Here is a 20,789-nt window from a genome sequence, read left to right on the forward strand (position 1 = left end):
GGGGGAGCTAAGGTTTGTGGGACCAGAGAGACAGAAGGCTGAAAGAGATGGGTAAGACCCTTATTAGTGATGGCCTTGAACCTCAAACTAAGGATTTTGGATTTTGTGTCTTATGGAGGTAGAAACTCTAGGCATGGAGTCAAAAGATCTGGATTTAAATTCTGGCCCTGCAACGTACCAGCTACGTGTCCTTGGGCAAATGAAGTTTTGAGATGCTACTTATCTGTAAAATGCGGTATTTCCTACTCTGTCTTCTGTTTCCACAGGACTGCTCTGAGAATCAAATGAGATTCTGGATTTTAAACCCAGACCCACTTGAATTCTGACTCAGAAGTCTCCAAAGCTTTCTCCACTGTACTACACTCACCTTAATCTTTACCTGTTTTATGTGTTAGTTTTGTTTTTCTAACTAACTAAATTTTAAGCTCACATGAGTGGAGATGTCTTTTACTTTTCACTATTCAAAGACTCTTCTGAAACCACTCAATATTATACAATCACTGGAAGTCTCACACAGAAGCCATGTCCAACTACAGAAAAGGTTTTATCCATTGTGCTATTATGCTAATTATAGTCTACATAAAAACTCTGCAGAAAGGACACATGATTGCTGGCCAAGTTTATCAAGACATTCAAGAGCATTAGACTACTAGCGCTGACTTGAACTAAGCAGAATAAACAAAGCAACAGTAAGTCAAGGGTCCCACTTCTAAAGAATTTATTTTATTTATTCTGCTTATCTCAAGATGGTTAAACAAAAATTTGAAATACTTATATCTTGGCTTTCAAAGTGTATTGATACCACTGATTTCAAATAAGTCTATAAATTTCCATGCATGAATAGGTAGACTTCTGGACACACATCTTAATCTCAATCTATATGAGTGATTCACAACCCAAGGAATTTGAACCTCTGTGAGGCCATGTAGTTATTTTAAGAGGTCTATGTAAGCATTATCTCCAGTCTGAATAAATAATATATCTTACAAATATGTATATACTGTACTTCAACTGGATATAGATTCTGGTGTGACTAATAAAGACAAACTGATTTAAAAGCATTACTGAAATCATAGCAGCTTTTTGCTATGTGTTTTTTCCATCAAAAGATACTAAAAATACAACTATAATCCTGTTGGGAGCGACTCTAATAATTTGGGGACCTTAAAAATGGTACATCTTATTAGAAAAGGTAAAGAACCACAAGCCTACATCTCATGATTTACAGATATAAGTGTTTCAGGTGAAAGAGGAAAGGCAACATATAGACTCCACTTCTGTGGACACCATCTAAGTATAATCTGGCAAAACACAAAGTTTATATGTATAAAATTAGAGAGTTGAGTGCCTGTAATTCCACTTATCTGGCAGGTATGAGAGATCAAAACCTCTTAATGTCCATTAGCTAAGACATTTTGATCCTGTCTTGATCCTGGAAAAGATCTCCAGTTGTACACATTGTATTCTACACATTCCATTTTAAACCCATGGCGCAGACCTGGGGTTCCCAGCCTGAGTGCTGAGATGCTGACATTACTGCAAGCTACAATTTCCCACCATAGGATAGACACCTGTGATACGTTTACCCCACCAAATCTTTCCCCCAACTCCCTACATCAGAACTTATGTTAGATTCATTTTGGAAACTCTCAGTAAGAGTACTCTCTCCTGCTAGTACCCCCGCAAACTCCCAAATCTCCACTGGTTTATTCTTGTAAACAGCACCTTTATCTTCCCACCTCTCTACCACAGAGACCAAAGAGGGATTTTTCCCTAACATCCAAATATCTATTCACCAGCCCTGTTCCTTCTCCTCCTAAAATCTGTTTTCCTTCACAGATGTCAGTGGCCTGCCTAGATGAGCTCTAACAACCAACTCTGAGGTACCCTTCACCTCCTAAAACCCCAGGGGTTGTTTTGTTGTTGTTTAAAACAGACAAACTATGATCCCCTCCTGATTAGTTTTTGTTAAGTCTGATATACCTGTATTCCTTGAGGAAATAGGACTTGGACACCAGGAAGAACGAAACTGAAGCATGCAGAAGTTCATGTGAGAAGTCAATTTGTCAACAATAACTTATCAAGAAAAATTTTTAAAAACAATAGATAACTGAGTCTGAGTTCAATTAATTATAATACAGAAACAACAGATGATGAACACCCTTTCCTCAAAGCCATTTATCCTCAACCTTCAGAAATGACCAGACTTCTAGCTCCAGTGAATCCACTTGCCATACCACATAACGGGGGTGCCTGCCCAAGCTAACAGTGCCCTGTAACAGGGAACTACAGAAACACATGGGTCTGAGGCACATACAATGAGAGAATCAGACTAAAGCTCCAGTCCTCTGCTGTACCCCTGCTCACTTTATCTACTTCAGTGCCCACCATATCCCTTCTTCCTCTAGAGTGAAATGTGCATATATGCATGTGTCTATGAATATATACATATACATATATATACACACACACGCATATATACAAATGTGCAATACAAAGACATAAACAAGGAATTTTTCTCCTAATAACTACTTAATCCAACTGAGACTTGTTGCGGGGGGAAGAAACAAATTCTTGCCCCCAAATCTTCCTTCCAACTTGAGAACTAACTATTGGACCAGAAAGAGTATTGCTCAAGGAAAACATTTAACAAGCACTTGCTCAATTGTTATGCAGCAAATGCTGACAACTAAGGAAGCTATCTGGATACTTCAGGTTTCCCAACTCTTCAGAGAACTGGCAATAGGAACTTTGCAGGAAAATTAATTTTTAAAACCAGGATTATTCCTTCTCTCTGTTGGAGATATCGGTTAAATGTTCACCACTCTGCCCTGCCCACCCAACTGCCCAGTTCTGTCCAGCCAGAATAACCCATCTGGAAACTACCCAAGAAGCAATAATCACTTGGAAGCCAGCAAGGAATTGCCCTACATAACCTCTCAACTTTCAGGTCTACCAATCTCTAGCAAGTCCCTCCTAATTATGTGCTAACATAGTTTTACTTCCTCTTTTATTTCAAATTATAATGAACAAAAGGAAGAATAAGAAAAAAAGACATTCATGAATAAGAAAACAATCTGTTTATCTATGCATGGAACTCAAAGGGTAGGCCATTTAGTACATTTTGTACAGGCCTCAAGTCTAAGGGCCCAAGATTTGAAATGGCAACTTTTTTCTATTCTCTTTGATAATGAGGGAAAGCTGAATCATCTCTCCCTTGACTCCTAGTAAGGCTCCAGTTTCCTGAGTCTGTAAGCCTTCCAGCTGTAAAGGAATGAACACCTGAGAAGTCTGGGTTACATAGTCCTCTGCCTTGGGAACTATATCAAATTGTGTCTGGCTCCATAATCATGTGAGCCAATTCCTTATAATAAGTCTCTTTACACAGACACACACCACACACACACCCTCCCTTACTGGTTCTGTTTCTCTGGAGAACCCTGACTAATACACTACCTAAACTAACCTGGAAGTCTGAGATGCCTCCTATTCTAGGAAGAAACACTACAGATTCATTAAGTAGGAGGGGTCTCAGAAACAGCAAACAGATTTATGCACTCTGTCTAAAAGAACAAAGTGAAGAAAATTTCAGATAACTTAGAATGATGCTATTTGCTCTTCTGTATATCGAAAAGTTAAATCCCTGTCCAGCACTTTGTTTGCAGCCTTTTGTAAAGCTACTCAGATTATTTCTAGTTCTCTAGTGTTAAGTAAAAATACACCTGCCTGTTCTGGCATCTCCAGACACTAACAAGCAGACAAAAACTTCCAGACGGGCATCATTTTTCTGAGACAGCTGATATTGTTCCACTTGAAAACTACAATGTGCTCCAACTTCAGCCTAGCCCTTCTCCATCTAAGTAATGGCCATTAAATATTCACAGTATACCTCCCATGTCCCCTCAGCCTCATCACCCCTCACCATTCAAAACCAGTGTGTATTTCTGGGCTACATTTCAATAGCCATAGTAAATAGTTCACATTCTCCAAAGAAACGATCTCTGCAGAGGATAACATAAGGCATATGAGAAAACATCTTTTATTCTCTCTGGGCCCAACCTGAATCATACCTTATGGTCACAACTTTTAGAGGCAGGCTATTAAATTAAACTCTCCCACTTTCTCTCTTCCCTCTCTTACTCCTCTGTCCTCTACTAAATTACAAAGATTTCTCTAACCCCATCCCTCACCCCCAAAACCAGTGTACGACAGTCAACAAAAACCGAGGAAAGACTCCTAGCCAAGAGACTCACCAAAGAGCAGGCTTCTTGTTCTGATCATTCCGAACTATGAAGGGCTGATATGACCATACCATTGTTGCCCCTCTTGTCACCCGTTTTGGTGCACCAACAGTGGTTACATGTCCCCATCATTTATTTTTGAGACTTTGAAGTTCCAACAACATTCTTAATCTTCTTCATTTATTCAACTTTAAACACTTAAATGCGCCAAAGAGCATGTGCATGTGCATGGGACACTGTTAGGCTGAAAAAAGAAGGCCTACCTCTCCTAGGCCAAGTTGTTTGGGCATGATCACAATAATCAGTATGACTCCAAGTACAGCCAGAACCAAGCAAACAGAAAGGTTTCAGAGATGATAAATGGGCTTAAAAAATTAAAATGGGACAACATAAAATCTCAATTCCTGAAGACCACTGAATTACAAAAAACAATGACTTAGCTGTAGAAGCAGTAATGAAGTAATTCTATTTCTGTGAGGGAAATTATTTTAAGATCCCCAGGATAAACAATGAGTCGGGGATCACTAAAAAACCTCAGAACCGAAAATTTCAAACATCTGTCTTTCTGTGCCTGTATGCTGCCCAACCCATTCCCAAAAAGGAACCAGAATCAGATTCCTCCCAACATAAGACTCCTAAGACATGTCAGGTTGGTTTCTGCAGAAGCTGCATCTTGTGAAGTAGTCTTTAAAAATAAAAATGAGAAAACCAAAGATTTTAACAATGATAAGCCACTTTCTCCTTCCCACTGTAATTTTTCTTTGATTTGCTCTCTGAAGATTTAAGAAAAAAACAAGAATCATTAGTCTCAGATTCTTGAATTAATCTGATCTCACTTCGTGGCTAATGTGGCCAGAAGTAGATGCTTTTGTACAATTAAAACAGAAGGACTTTATATCAGCAGGACTTTAGGGCTCTGGTTCCACTGTATTTAGTGTAAAGTACACTAATGATAGGGTGGAGGTTGGAGAAAGAGGTGGAAACATCCATCACAAGGTAACATGACAGACAGCAGGACCCTAGCTAGACTTTAAGGAACTGATTCTATTCTGGCAGGGGAAACCCACATAATTAAGTTTCGCACTTACAGAATTATCACTCTGAATTCAAGAATGAGAGGCATTTGGTTGTAGATACAATTCCATCTGTAGATACTAACTTTAAATTTAGAGAAGAAAAACACTCAATGAATGAATATTATGGGTTGGGGTTTCTTAGGTGATTCCTAAATTCACCTACGATTTTTTTGTTTTGATACAATTAACAGCTGTGATAAGAGGTCTACTATAGCCCTGGCTCAGAGGCGGTCTTTAGTTTCAGAAAGTCCATCGGTCATGTAGCTGGCTGTCACTGCTAAATCTGTTGCTTGCAGAGGGCCCAGAGGTCTGGGTTTGCTGAGTAGAGTCCTCACCATTTAAGCTCTTCCTACATACAGGACATGCGTCGTGCTGAAACAGAAAGATATCAGTCCACGTGAACAGCCTGACCTGAAAGCTGGAAGAACTAAACACTTAAGAAACCCTGAGAGTTAGCAGGTAGAAGAACAAAAAGGGCATGAATTCTTCTCACAGAGTGCACGCTGGGCTCCAAGTGTATCACCAGGACATCTCCCAAACAAAATTTCAACAGAACTGACAGAGAATTCTAGGCAGCAACTTAACAATAGCTAACACATATCACCAAGCAGAACTAACTAGAAACAATGACCTGAGATGGTCTAGAGCAGGGGTCAGCAAACTTTTCCTGTAAAGGAAAAGGTAGTAAATATTTTAGTCTTTGCAGGCCACACCACCTATGTTGCAACTACACAACTCTGCTGATGTATCACAAAAGTAGCCAGAGACAATTTGTAAACAAATGGGCATGGCTGTGTTCCAATAAAACTGCATTTACAAAAACAGGTGGCAGGCCACAAGGACCTGCAGGCTGTAGTCTGCTAACCCCTGGTCAGAGAAGTTCCAAACAGATTAATAATCTAAAACACAGTAATGGTGCTACTAGGAGTTAGCCAGGGACTAAAATCTGATCTGCTTGGCTCTCCATTAACTGTTTGGGTTTTTTTTTCGTTTTTTTGTCTGTTTTCTTTTTAAGTTTTTATTGGAGTATAGTTGCTTTACAATGTTATGTTAGTTTCTACCGTACAGCAAAGTGAATCAGCTACACGTATACATATATCCCCTTTTTTGGATTTCCTTCAAGTTTAGGTCACCGCAGAGCACCGAGTAGAGTTCCCTGTGCTATACAGTAGGTTCTCATTAGTTATCTATTTTATACATAGTATCAATAGTGTATATATGTCAATCCCAATCTCCCAATTCATCCCACCCCTCTCTTTCCCCCTTGGTATCCTTACGTTTGTTCTCTGCGTCTGTGCCTCTATCTTTGCTTTGTAAATAAGATCGTCTATACCAATTTTTTTCAGATTCCACATATATGCGTTAATACACAATATTTGTTCTTCTCTTTCTGACTTACTTCACTCTGTGTGACAGACTCTAGGTCCATCCACGTCTCTACAAATGATCCAATTTCGTTCCTTTATATTGCTGAGTAATATTCCATTGTATATATGTACCAATTAACTGTTAACTACACCCTTACTGTGAACCATCCCCCCAAGAAGATATGACTGGCACAGCTGCCCCATCACAGATGAGAGCTGTCTGTACTTACCAGTTCTAACCACGGCACAATACAACTGCTGTGAAAGAAGTGGTTGCAGGGTAACTGCCGGACTTCCTCCTCAACTGTGTAATCCTCTTTGCATACTGGACATTCTAAACCCTTATCTGTTGGAGGAGGAAACGCCTTTTAAAATAAACAGGCAAAAAGAAGGAAGAAAAAAACTAGCCCAATGTCTTTAACAGCCAAAGGAATATACAAAGTAAAGACAAAGTACACCCAAGGTGGAGGCAGATAGGAAGCATGAATTTTATTTCAAATTGGGGATAGAGGTGGTAGTAGACAGGGATATGAGAAGGAGGACTGATTAATGAGCCTGTTCCAATAAGGCCCAGACAGGAACTATATAAGGCCTACTTTTCAATGTAAAGAGTTGGAAGAACTGGGGCTTAGATTATCTTTTAAGTAAAACAGGAAAAACATCTTCCCAAGTGTGTGAAAGCCTTCTGGCAGTTTCTACTTAGGAAACACTGGCAATCTGTCCACCACAACCAAAGGACTCATCTCGGCAATCTTGGCAGTTCCCATTCAGTGTCTCAAGCCACTTTTACCCTACTACTTTCTACATTACACATCCTATTTCTTCATGGTTACCCTAAAGCCTCTTTTACAAGTTGTTCATTAAAAGCTGTACCAGGAGATGGTGCTACAGAACTGCAAGGCCCAAGGGTAGCTCAGGCTCCAAGTCCAGAGACAGGAAGCCCTCTTCTCAGAGAAAATGGCTACAAACTGAACAGAGAATACCAGGCAGCAAATTCCAAGTTTCCCAAGTTTGGCTAATAATACCAGCTAGTCTATCTCTCCAGTAGCTGGGCTATGCATGTTACATGCTCCACAGTACTCAAGGCATTTGGAGTAAAATACCACTTAACAGATTCACTCCTTCCTCTCCATTCCCACCATCTGGCCCTAATTTTAGCTTTCACTTCTCATGTCTACTCTACTGTAACAGCCTCCCAGGTAACATCCGTGACTCCAGGCCTTCCAAATATATCCTATATTTTGCTACCAGCTAATTTTCCCTAATATCAGCTTCATAGCAATTCCCAGCTCATCTTCACTTGGATTCTCAGCTGGCACCTCAAAATCAACAAATTCAAAATTAAAAACATCACATCACCTCCTTACCCAAACCAGGGCTGGCTCACGATTCCCCCATCCCTGATGTCAGCACCACCTCTGTGGTTATAGAGTTGCAAAATCTTAGAATCATCTTTCACCCTTTCCCCTCCTTTATCCCATTATGCAATCAGTGATGAAAGCCTTTCTTCAAAATGATCTGAGTCCACCCTTTCCTTTCTGTTAGCATTGCCACCATCACCTGAACCCCATCAGGATGCTGCAACAGCCCCTAAAATCTCTGTTTCTGCTTCCTCCCTCTTTCAATCTTTTTTTTTTTTTAATGATTGCTTTTTAAATTTATTTATTTATCTACTTTTGGCTGTGTTGGGCCTTTGTTGCTGCACGTGGGCTTTCTCTAGTTGCATTGAGTGGGGGCTACTCTTTGTTGTGATTCGTGGGCTTCTCCTTGTGGTGGCTTCTACTGTCGTGGAGCACGGGCTCTAGGCGCGGGCTTCAGTAGTTGCAGCATGCGGGCTCAGTAGTTGTGGCTCACAGGCTCTAGAGTGCAGGCTCAGTAGTCGTGGCACACGGGCTTAGTTGTTCCGCGGCATGTGGGATCTTCCTGGACCAGGGCTCGAACCCGTGGCCCCTGCACTGGCAGGTTGATTCTTAACCGCTGCGCCACCAGGGATGTCCCTTCCCATCTATTTTAGACACTACCCTCCAAACTAATCTTCCCTAAAAACCACTTAAATTCCCTCATTCCTCCATTTGGGGACCTACAAAACTTACCTACTACCTAAACTATCCAGCCCTAACTACTCTGCCAGTTTCAGGGTCCTCTACAACAAGGCCCCACCCTTCCTATCCAGTCATACCTCCCACTACTCCCCAAATCAGATTCTATTTCAGGTCTAATGAGGTTACACTCCTTACCTGATCCAGACACCATGTCCATGCTGACATTCTTCATTGGTTCATACTTTTCCTTATATAGAATAATCTCTCTAAGATGGCCCATCCTGTCTTTAAAACCTTCTGACTCTAAACTGGAATTTATGGGGAAAGAAACTCCCAGTCCAAAATAATGTCCCTTATCACTAAGTTCTTTTAGTGCTTATAAATAAAATAATGTCTATGTCTAATGTACCTGAGTATAGGGTAGATGTAAAACAAATGCCCAGCCTCCCATTATTTCTCTTCCTTTTCTCCCAAAGTCAGTATGATCTGCTCAACCACTTCTTATAGTATTGTCTAATCATTTGGTAAGTTTTGCTTCCCCTACTAAGTTCTTCAAGAAATCAAGTCTTCTATACCTTTGTACCTCTTTATTTCCTGCATGGCATCTAGAAAACCAACATGGTAATTGCTCAGGAATTACCTGTTGACTAACCCTAATGATGGGGTAGGTACCTTCCATATCTGGCACCCAGGTATAAATTTTAGGAGTGCTACAGCTTCACTTGAAGATCTTTAGTATAGGAAATGGCTCAGATTCTGAATAGAGATAATAAGATGACAAAATATGTATGAAAATGAACCTACCAACTTGTTCCTGAGTTACTGTCACTGTTGGAAGAGATGTGATCTTTTCCTTGTCAGCTGGGGGAGGCCCTGTGTTTTCCAGTTGTCCTAAAAGCTACAAAAAAAGAAAAAAGAAAAAGAAGAAGAAGTGGTAGACATCTAACTATCCCCAGGGAGGGAGCCGTTCCAGCTGAGAACAGTGCAGATATTAAAAATGTTAGTTGCTCTTACTTCTGCAAGGCTATGAGAGGCTTGGGTTTGCCCTTTCCTGCTGCCAGAACACTCATAATTGCTTTACAATTTCAGAGTGACATTAGTATAAGCCCACAGACAGATCCATCATTGCAGGGCCCACCTCTGGGCATAAAGCAACTTCGGAGACAGCAAAAGGGCTATGATGTCACGAATAAAACTACAGCTTAACAAAACGTAATACTTAACCAGTTCAAAAACTTCATTTTGCTGAAAGGAAAAAAAGGGTGAGAGTATGGAAAATAGCACAAGGTAAGCCAAGAAATAGGTAAATTACTGCCTACAAGAAGACTTGGATATAAACAACATGCTTTCTATTCTCAGCAATCCACAAGGGAAATGAAAAACCAATTAAATTAAAATAAACATAAACAAGTGGAAGCAATTATACATGGCATGGGAATACCTTTTTCTCTGCTTCCTTCCCCTACTTTGTTCCACCTAGCAGAAATCCCTGCTTCAACATATGAGCAGACCCTTCTTGTTTGTGAAGTACTTGTTAATAGGATCCTCATAGGACTGAACAAGAGGCCAAAAATATAAAATAGTTTGTTATAGAAGTCTTTTCTTCCTTTGGAGTTGAAGCTATCTTCTAGAAAGTCCCTAGGACCAAGAAAGTACATGGATGCTGAGCTAAACCCATAAACCATCTATCCCTTTAGTAAAATGGAAACCCACAAGCTCAAACTATTAGGGAAAGCAGAGTGACTGCCGTTTCAGAAAGTAGCAGAAGGAAAGCAGGAAGCCTGTGGAACCATGAGACACACTGAACAGACACCCTCAAAAGGCAGCTCCTCACCTGAGTTACAATGGCATCAAGCCCTGTCTGACCCCAGGCATAGTCCCCAGGGTTGGAGTGCAGCATCCCGCTCCTATACATGAGATGAGACACAGAGCATTAGATGGAGTGACCAGGCTCCGCCTTACACCACAGAAAGATTGGCAGAGGAATCCTGTTCTCTCTCAGAGCTGGAAAGTCACCAGTTCTCTAGAATCAAGTGGCAAAGAATTTCTCAATAATTTCAAGGTCAAACAGATTATCCAGAGGCAGTCTCTCATTCTCTAGGAATTTTTGCTTAACTGTACAGAACATAAAATGTGAAGCTACCTAAAATACCACATGACAAACCAGAGCAAAAAGAGTGACTCATTGCCTGTTGGTTAAGAAAAGTTTGTCTTCTCTGTGCCCATTTAACGTAAACATAGATGGAGCTGCTTTTTAAGGAGAGTTTTCCCTTCGTGATCAGCGAAAATCGACAGCAGACTTCCCTCATTCTAAGACTCGGCCTGTGGTCCTGGACAATGAGGAGCTTTCACGTAGAGAAGCAGCCACAGCAGTGTCTCTGAATCACAACTTAGAGGAGTCACAAAAGGGACTTGGCAGCACCTCTTTCTGGAGCTGTTGGTGTACTAGCCTGGATGACAGATATCCAGACTCTTTGGCTGGAAAACAGGGTAACTGTGTGGAAGGACTGAGGTCCCTTTGAGCAAAGAAGCCTTCTGGGGCAGAAGTGGCAAATAACTGTCCAGACAAGAGGAAATTCCATCTTTAACCCGTACTGTACGTGTCACTCTGATACTCTTATTTCTTCTGAAAAACCTTCTTACTTTAAAAAAAAAGGAAGTTAAGCAGTATCTTTTCAATTTCAGAAATTCTTAAGGAATAAAATCTTCCCATATGATCTAGAGGAGAAACACACAAATCAGATACCAAGCCTGGTAGGGACCATCTCATTCCCCACCTCAACACAACCCTCACACCTGAATATGAATGGAATCAGACACACCCAGTACCCAGACATCCTGTGGGACCAGGATAGCCCTCATGAGCCTGAATTATAAAGAATAAGTTCTGATTAAGTTTGGGCTCAGCAGACAATGGCAGTCTTTAACAGCCTGCCAATTACACCTATATACTCACCTATGCAGCTCTTTCTTTCTCACTATGGCACAGATACTACCATACTTAAAATGACGCTTCTGCAGGAGAGTAAGACAGAAGGCAATTAGTTACTTACCAAGAAAATGGGGATCCAGGAATGAATCCTGCAATGATCTGCTGTAGTACTCTGTTGAAGGAAAAAAATTAGATAAGACAACAGACTAATGAAAGTACTCTATAGATATCCATGGCTGACTAATCACCAACTCCTTCCCCAAAACACAATGGCTTTTCACTGACTATTATACAACAGAGAGCACCAGGAATCAGTCCACTACATGGTACAGTGCTGCTTTGCTACTATGGCTGTCTTCCTGAGCTCTGCTACTTTATGTATTAATAGATTTTTATGAATTAAGCTGGAAAGGAATCTGATTGTATGGTTAGTTTTCAAACTATGATTCTTGGATCCTTGGCAGCCAAATAAGAGGCTGAATGGGATGCTAAGCCAGGGAGATTCTGGACCCACCTCCTTACAACAAGGGTAGTTCCATTTTTATGTGTTATGCACATTGTGCAAGATACTATTTAAAGGGCCCTTTTTTAAAAGTTCAACAATAGCTAACTATACTATGTGTTTGTTTTAAAATATGTTCACAAGTTATTTTATACTCCTCCTTTGGGTGTAGGTTGGACTTAATGACTTACTTTTTTTTTTGAGGTACAACTGACATATAACATTATATGGGTTTTTTTCAGGTGTACAACACAACGATTTGATGTTTGTATATAATGTAAAGGATCATCACAATAAGACTAATTAACATTCATTACCATACATAGTTATAAAATTTTACTTTCTTGTGATGAGAACTTTTAAGATCTACTCTCTTAGCAACTTTCAAATATGCAATACAGTATTAAAATGATAATACTGTAATGAACTATAGTATCTCATTGTGGGTTTGATTTGCATTTCCCTGATGATACAGTCACCATGCTATACATTATATCCCCATTATTTATTTTATAACTGAAAATCTGTCCCTTTTGACCTCTTTCACCCATTTCACCCATCCCCCAACCCCTGCCTCTGGCAACTCACCAATCTATTCTCTATATCTGTGAACTTGGTTACTGAATTCTTTTTTTAGATTCCACATATAAGATCATACAGTATTTGTCTTTCTCTTTGTCTCATTTATTTCACTTAGCATAATGCCCTCAAGGTCCATCTACGTTGTTGCAAATGGCAAGATTTCATTCTTTCTCACGGCTGAATAACATTCCACTGTATATATGTACCACAATTTCTTCATCCATTCATCCATCAGTGGACCCTTAGGTTGTTTCCATGTCTTGGCTACGGTAAACAATGCTGCAATGAACAGGGGATGCATATATCTTTTCAAATTTGTGTTTTTGTTTTCTTCAGATGAATACCCAGAAGTGGAATTGCTGGATCATAAGGTAGTTCTATTTTTAATTTTTTGAGGAACCTCCATATTGTTTTCCATAGTGGCTACACCAATTTACATTCCCACCAACAGTGTACAAGGGTTCATTCCCTTTTCTCCACATCCTCATCAACACTTGTTATTTCTTGCATTTTTGGTAATAGCCATTCTAACAGATATGAGGTGATATCTCATTGTGGTTTTGATTTGTATTTCTCTGATGATTAGTGATGTTGAGCATTTTTTCATGTGCCTGTTGGCCAACTGTATGTCTTTTTTGGAAAAATGTCTATTCAAGTCCTCTGCACATTTTAAAATTGGGTTGTTTGTTTTTGTTGTTGTTGCATTGCATGAGCTCTTTGTATATTTTGGATATTAACCACTTGTTGGATACATCATTTGCAAATATCTCCTCCCATTCAGTAGGTTGCCTTCTCATTTTGTTGATTTCCTTCGCCATGCAGAAGCTTTTTATAGTTTGATGTAGTCCCACTTGTTCATTTTTACTTTTGTTGCCTCTGCTTTTGGAGTCATCCAAAAAAATCATGACCAAGACTGATGTCTTAGAGTTTACTGCCTGTTTTCTTATAGGGATTTTATGGTTTCAGGTCTTATGTTCAAGTCTTTAATCCATTTTGAGTTAATTTTTGTGTATAGTGTAAGACAGTGGTCCAGTTTCATTCTTTTGCTTGTGGCTGTCCAGTTTTTCCAACACCGTTTATTAAAGAGACTGTCCTTTCTCCACTGTATATTCTTGGCTCCTTTGTCATAAATTAATTGACCATATATGCAAAGGTTTATTTTTGGACCCTCTATTCTATTCCATTGATTTAGGTGTCTGTTTTTATGCCAATACCATACTGTGACTTCCTTCTTAACAACAGAATATGGTGGGATAACTGTGACTTCCTTCTTAACAATAGAATATGGTGGGATAACTGTGACTTCCAAGGCTAGTTCATAAAAGGCACTGTGGCTTCCTCCTTGCAGCCTCTCTTGGATTACTTTCTCTGGGACAGTGCCATATCAAGCAGTCCTGTGCAAAGGCCCACATGATAAAGAACTGAGGCCTCCTGACAAGAGCCAGAACAAACTTGCCAGACTCTGAGTAACTCCCAGTTGATTCTTCAGATAACTACAGCAATGGCCAATGTCTTGACTGTAAGCTCATGAGACCCCGGGCCAGAACCACCCAGCTAAGCTGCTCCCAAATTCCTGGCCCAGTGAACCTATGAGATAATAAATATCTGTTGTTTAAGCCTCTAAGCTCTGGGGTAATTTGTTATACAGCAATAGATAACTAATACAGATTTTGATACCTAGAAGTGAGTACTGCTGTAACAAAAACCTAAAATGTGGGAGTAGCTTTGGAACACAGCAGAGGGCAGAGGTGGAAGGACTTTGAGGAAAGTGTGAGTAAAAGTTTGAAGAGCCTTTAAGAAATTGTAGAAGCATGATGACTTTTGAGGAAGTCATGGGTGAGTACTTAAGGGAAAGTGAGAAAAATCTTTTTGGAAATGGGAGGGAAAGGGATCCTTGTTATGTAGTGGCAAAAGCTGTTGTTGCCTGACATAACATGGAAAGTAGAAGTTGTGGCTCATGAATGGGGTGATAATGTAGCTAACAAGATTTCCAGACATGGGTGTTGAAGGTTCCTTTTGACTTCTTCTTGCTGTATTAAAGTGCAAGAGAAGAGGAATAAATTAAGGAAGAATAGTTAAAAAGGAGTTAAGACTAGATAATTCTGAAAATTCCTGGCCTCTCCAGATGGCAAATGATACTAAAATTAAGAAATGGCTTTAAAAAAAAAGAAAGAAAGAAATGGTTTCTGAGCAAAGGTCAAATCATGGGCATTGCCAAGAAAATGGTTAAAGAGGAAGCCAAGAATGTGGCTATAAAAATTCTTTGTTAAGACCTCAGAAAGAGGGGCTTCCCTGGTGGTGCAGTGGTTGAGAATCCGCCTGCCGATGCAAGGGACATGGGTTCGATCCCTCGTCCGGGAAGATCCCACATGCCGCGGAGCAACTAAGCCCTTGCACCACAACCACTGAGCCTGTGCTCTAGAGACCGCAAGCCACAACTACTGAGCCCGCATGCCGCGACTACTGAAGCCCATGTGCCTAGAGCCTGTGCTCCGCAACAAGAGAAGCCACCGCACTGAGAAGCCTGCGCACGGCAACGAAGAGTAGCCCCCACTTGCCGCAACTAGAGAAAGCCCGTGTGCAGCAACGAAGACCCAAAGCAGCCAAAAAAAAACACCTCAGAAAGTTCACATAGTGCCTAGAGAGCTATTCAATTAAACAACTGAGCTTCTAAGAAGCTTAAGTGTGTTGTATTAGATTCCTAGGGCTGCCGTAACAAATTCCCACAAACTGGGTAGCTTAAAACAACAGGAATTTATTCTCTCACAGTTTTGGAAGTCAGAAATCTGAAACTGAGATGCTGTTAGGGTTAGTTCCTTCTGGAGTCTCTAAGAGAGAATCTATTCCATGCCTCTCTCCCAGCTTCTGGTGGTTTCCAGCAATCCTTGCTGTTTCTTAGCTTGGCGACACATTATTCCAATCTCTGCCTCGGTCGTCATACAACTTTCTTCTCTGTGTCTTCTGTGTCCAAATTTCTCTCTTCTTATAAAAACACCATTGGATTAGGGCCCACTCTAACCCAATATGATCTCATCTTATTTTGATTACATGTATAAAAGATTTTATTTCCAGATAAGGTCACATTCACAGGTACTGGAAGTTAGGACTTGAACATTTCTCTGGGGGCGGGGGGGGATATAATTCTACCCCACTACAAGTATTGTCCTTCAGCAATCCCAGCAGAAGCCCAAGGTAAAAAAGAGATTATATAAAAAAGATTTGTGGGTATAACTTTTGTTAATGGCATGAATCTCACTAATAGTAAAAAGAAACACTGCCAGCTTAAACTGAAAGGTACAGAAGCAATACAAAATGAAAAGAGACCCTTTGGGCCCTCAAAATTCTATTGGCAAGAAGCAGGCTAAAAAAACTATGAAATTGCAAATCTGGACTACTTTTCATGGAAAAGAATGACTCATAGGGTGGAATCAAGAGCCAGGAAGGAGGAAACAAGAGCTACAGAGAAGCATTCCTGGGTAGAAGTAGAACTAAGTCCTAATCAAGGAACGTCCAACATTTATCCAGACAAACATTAAAATTGCTATCAATCAGTGACTTCTTTGTGCCTTTCATCTTCTCCCTTTTTAAACAGAAATCTCTATACCTGTTTATTATACGCCTGTCCCATCACTATATGTTGGGTACATGAGGGGTAGAAAACTTGCCTCTTTGGTTTATAGACCTCCACATCAAAAGGAATTATGTCTGAGGAACTACACCCAAAGAGCCTCATCCACACTTGGACGTAAGTAAATGACAACAACCTGGATTTCAAGTTGATGCTGTACAGGGACAAGACTTTTGGTGGGTCTTGGGAGGAAGTGAATGTATTTTGCACATGGGAGAAATGTAAGTAATTTCTGGCCAAAGGTTAAACTGTGGTAGTTTTCAAATATGTCCACAAATTCTTTAATACTCCTCCCCTTTAAGAAGCAGAGCTTAATTCTCCTCTCCTTGAATGTGGACTGGACTTAGTGACTCAGTTCTTACAGATAAAGTATGGCTGGAAGGACAGTGTTTGGCATTACGGTTTTTCCCCTTCTTCCTTTCTCTCTCTTGGATCACTTACTCTAGGGGAAGCCAGCTGCCAAGTCGTGAAGACACCGAAGAAATCCTATGGAGAAGTCCACACAGTGAGGAACTGAGGCATCCTGCCAACAGCAATGTTAGCTGACCCATCTTGGAAGTGGATCTTCCAGCCCCAGTTTAGGGTTCAGATGACTGCAGCCACAGCAGACATTTTGATTATAACCTCATGAAAACCTTTACCAAAAACACCTAGCTAAGCTGCTCCCAAATTCCTGACCCTCAGAAACTGTGAGCTGATATATGTCTGTTGTTATAAGCTGCTAAATTCTGGGATAACCTGTTTACACAGCAATAAGTAACTAATATACCCTCCCTGCTTGCTAGTACAGACATACCTCAGAGATATCGCAGGTTTGGTTCCAGACCATTGCAATAAACAAATTTTTTGGTTTCCCAGTGCATATAAAAGTTATGTTTACACTATACTGTAGTCTACTAAGTGTGCAATAGCATTATGTCTAAAACATTGTACATAACCTTAATTTAAAAATACTTTATTGCTAAAAATGCTAACCATCATCTGAACCTTCAGCAAGTTGTAGTAGTAACATCAAAGATCACTGACCACAGCTCACCATAGCAAATACAATAATGAAAAAGTTTAAAATATTACAAGAATTATGAAAATGTGACACAGAGACATGAAGTGAGCAAATGCAGTTGGAAAAATGGCACCGACAGACTTGCTAGACGCAGGGTTGCCACAAACCTTCAATTTGTAAAAAACGCACTATCTGCTAGGTGCAATAAAGTGAAGTGCAATTAAATGGGGTATGCTGTACAGTTGGCCCTCTGTATCCACGGGTTCTGCATCTACGAACTTAATCAACCAAGGATTGAAAATATTGGGGGGGAAAAACTTCCAGAAAGTTCCAAAAAGCAGAACTTAAATTTGCCGTGCACCACCAACTATTTATATAGCATTTACATTGTATTTGTAACTATTTACATAGCATTGTATTAAGTGTTACAAGTACTCTAAAGATGACTTAAAGTATACAGGAGGATGTACATAGGTTATTTGCAAATACTACACCATTTTATATCAGGGATGAGAATCCTCAGATTTTGGTATCTGCGGGGGGCGGGGGGTGGGGGGTCCTGAAACCAATCCTCCCGATGGATACTGAGGGATGACTAACTAGAAGAACAGTTTATCACATGCTTGAACTGACCAATAAGTAAATGGTAATAATCAAGTTTGAGAGAGCCTAGTTCCTTGAAGCTCTAAAGCTGATCCTATACAAATACTTGGAATTGCCAGGGACACCTCAATGGATCAGCTGCTGATTTCCCCTTTATTGGCTGCTTACCCTCTGGAAGTGGATGTTGGTTCCACCTCAGCAGTGACAGAGAGAGACCACTCAGGGTGACCCCAGTAAGTGTATGAGCTGTTGTTAGGAGATTATCTTCACTTGATACATACAGTATTCACACTGAATTTTTTTTTAAACAAAAACTTTTTCTTGTTAAAGTACTAGGTAGCCAAAAGGCGTAGGGGAAGAGGTGTATGTATTTAATTGTAGCAACCCATAGAAGAGAAAAATCAATCCACAGGGTCTGGAGGGGTATGCTAAGACCAGATAAGAGTATTAATGTAGTCTCCAGAGCTGTAATCTCTCTAGGTTTTCCTCCTAGCTCCCTTCTCAGACTCCTCTACTTATTCCTCCTATCTTCCAAACTTTTAATCAATGAGGGCCCAGAGCTCAATTCTCTGAGCTCTTCTATTTTCTATCTTGACTCTTTTGGCAATTTCATCCAGTTTCATAATTTTAAGTATCATAAAGAGGCAAAAACTTCCAGATTTTATCTCCAGCCAAGACCTCTGCCTACTCAACATCACCACTTGAATGTGTAATAAGCACCTCAACCTTGTCATGTCCAAAACTGAACTCTTAGATCTTCTCCCCCAAACCTGTTCCCCCTAGTATTCCACATTTCAGCTGATGGTGGCTCCACTTTTCTAGTTGCTCAGACCAAAAACCTTTTTGTCATCCTTAACTCTTCTTTCTGTTATACCTCATATCCAATCTGCCAGCAAATCCTATCATGCCCATTATCAAACTTTATCTAGAATCCAACCATTTTTTTGCACTAACCCTCATCCAAGCCACTAGTATCTCTAACTTAGATTAATGCAACAGCCTCTTAAATGGTTTCTCTGCTTCTGCCTTTGCCCCTGTGCCTCTTGTACACACACATACCCCTGGCCATTCTATTATCAACACAGCAGTTAGAATGATCATTTTAAGACATAAGTTAGACCATGTCATTCTTCTACCCTAAACTTCCTACTGGATTTCCACTGCACTCAATAAAAGCCTGTATAACAGGCTACCAGTCTCTACATGATCTCACACTCAGCTCCCCAGCCCCAGCCCCAAAAGCTGCTCTGTGACCTCATCGCCTACTATTCCCCCCTCTCTTACTCTGCTCCACACTAGACTCTCCTTGTTGGCTCATTCCCTCACTTCCTTTATGTCTATTCAAATACCTTCTCAACAAGGCCTTTGCTGACTATACTTTATGAAACATCACTTCTCCCACACTCCCTAACTCCCTTCCCTGCCTTTTTTTCCCCATGGCATTTACTACTGCTTAACGCTCTATCAATTTAATTTATCTTGCTTGTCTGTCATCCCCCATTACTACATAAATTCCACAAGGGCAATCATTTTTTACTGTTTTGTTCACTACTGTATGCCCAACATCCTGAATAGCTCCTGGCATAGTAATACACAAATGTTTACTGAATGACTTAAGAGATCCTAAGATGGGGTCCAATCAGATGGACACTGAAAGACATATATAATCTATTAAGATAAAAAAAGGAGATTATAAAATAGGTATAGTATGACTCCATTTCAATTATATAGATGTAGGTATCTCATATATATATGGGAAAAGGTCTACATAATTATGTATCAAGGTATAATAACTGTGGCTATTTCTGGGTAATGTTGTTTTTTTAATCCATGCCAAAAAACAAAACAAACCTACTACTTTTAAATAACAACAAAAAAAGTTAACAACCGAAAAGAAGTCATTTCTCAAAATCTGAGTTGTGATCATTGGTCAGAAAATGTTAGGTCCCAGAACCTAGGGTTAACTTCAGGAAAACATATTCTTAAGGAAGGAAACCTTAAATGTTAAGAGTACCACACTAAAATAAAAGATAGGTTTTAATGTAATAAGTGCAAACTAAAGGGTGGTAATCTCTATGAAGCCAGGAAAGTATGAATGTATTAGTGTTGATCTAATACAAAGAAAAGGAACAAATGACAAACATAAATACTTTTCCATCCTAAAAAAAAATCATTAAGATGAAATATGAGGACTTCCCTGGTGGTGCAGTGGTTAAGAATCCACCTGCCAATGCAGGGGACACGAGTTTGAGCCCTGGTCCGGGAAGATCCCACATGCCGCGGAGTAACTAAGCCCATGTGCCACAACTACTGAGCCTGAGCTCTAGAGCCCATGAGCCACAACTATTGAGCCCACGTGCCACAACTATTGAAGCCCGCAGGCCTAGAGCCCATGCTCCACAACAAGACAAGCCACCACAATGAGAAAGCCTGCGTACCGCAACGAAGAGTAGCTCCCGCTCGCCACAACTAAAGAAAGCTCGCGCACAGCAATGAAGACTCAATGCAGCCAAAAATAAAATTAATTAATTTTTTTAAAAAAGATGAAATATGAATAATTCCTTAGGCTTATCACAATCGAAATGAAATTTCTCCAAAAGACTATGCAATTTCCTTCGCTGACTCTATACACACCAAGCAACCATCTGATTGTTTTTGATTTCTTGATATCTAGGAAATTCAAAGACATTATTAAGCTAATAAGCAGAAATGAGTTTTCCAGTCACTGAAACAGAATTCCCCGAGTTGTAAATTAATAAATTACTCTTCTGGCACAGGTCAGATAATTATTTAAGGTTAGATAAGATGACCTG

The 20,789-nt window shown here is 40.1% G+C and overlaps 1 protein-coding gene across 1 annotated transcript in view; it reads right to left on the reverse strand.

Annotated features, from left to right (window-relative positions):
• Window positions 1-4,356: 4,356 nt before the first annotated feature.
• RNF115 (ring finger protein 115) overlaps window positions 4,357-20,789 on the reverse strand; it is a 59,099-nt gene continuing 42,666 nt past the window's right edge. Inside the window, exons 5-9 of the mRNA XM_068540647.1 lie at window positions 11,780-11,830; window positions 10,561-10,633; window positions 9,531-9,624; window positions 6,915-7,030; window positions 4,357-5,689 (exon numbers count right to left, since the gene is read on the reverse strand). Coding sequence (XP_068396748.1) covers window positions 5,558-5,689; window positions 6,915-7,030; window positions 9,531-9,624; window positions 10,561-10,633; window positions 11,780-11,830 — 466 coding nt within the window. The 3' untranslated portion in view covers window positions 4,357-5,557. The remainder of the gene's footprint in view (window positions 5,690-6,914; window positions 7,031-9,530; window positions 9,625-10,560; window positions 10,634-11,779; window positions 11,831-20,789) is intronic.

Source organism: Eschrichtius robustus, chromosome 3 (assembly GCF_028021215.1).
Source record: "Eschrichtius robustus isolate mEscRob2 chromosome 3, mEscRob2.pri, whole genome shotgun sequence".
Taxonomy (NCBI): Eukaryota; Metazoa; Chordata; class Mammalia; order Artiodactyla; family Eschrichtiidae; genus Eschrichtius; species Eschrichtius robustus.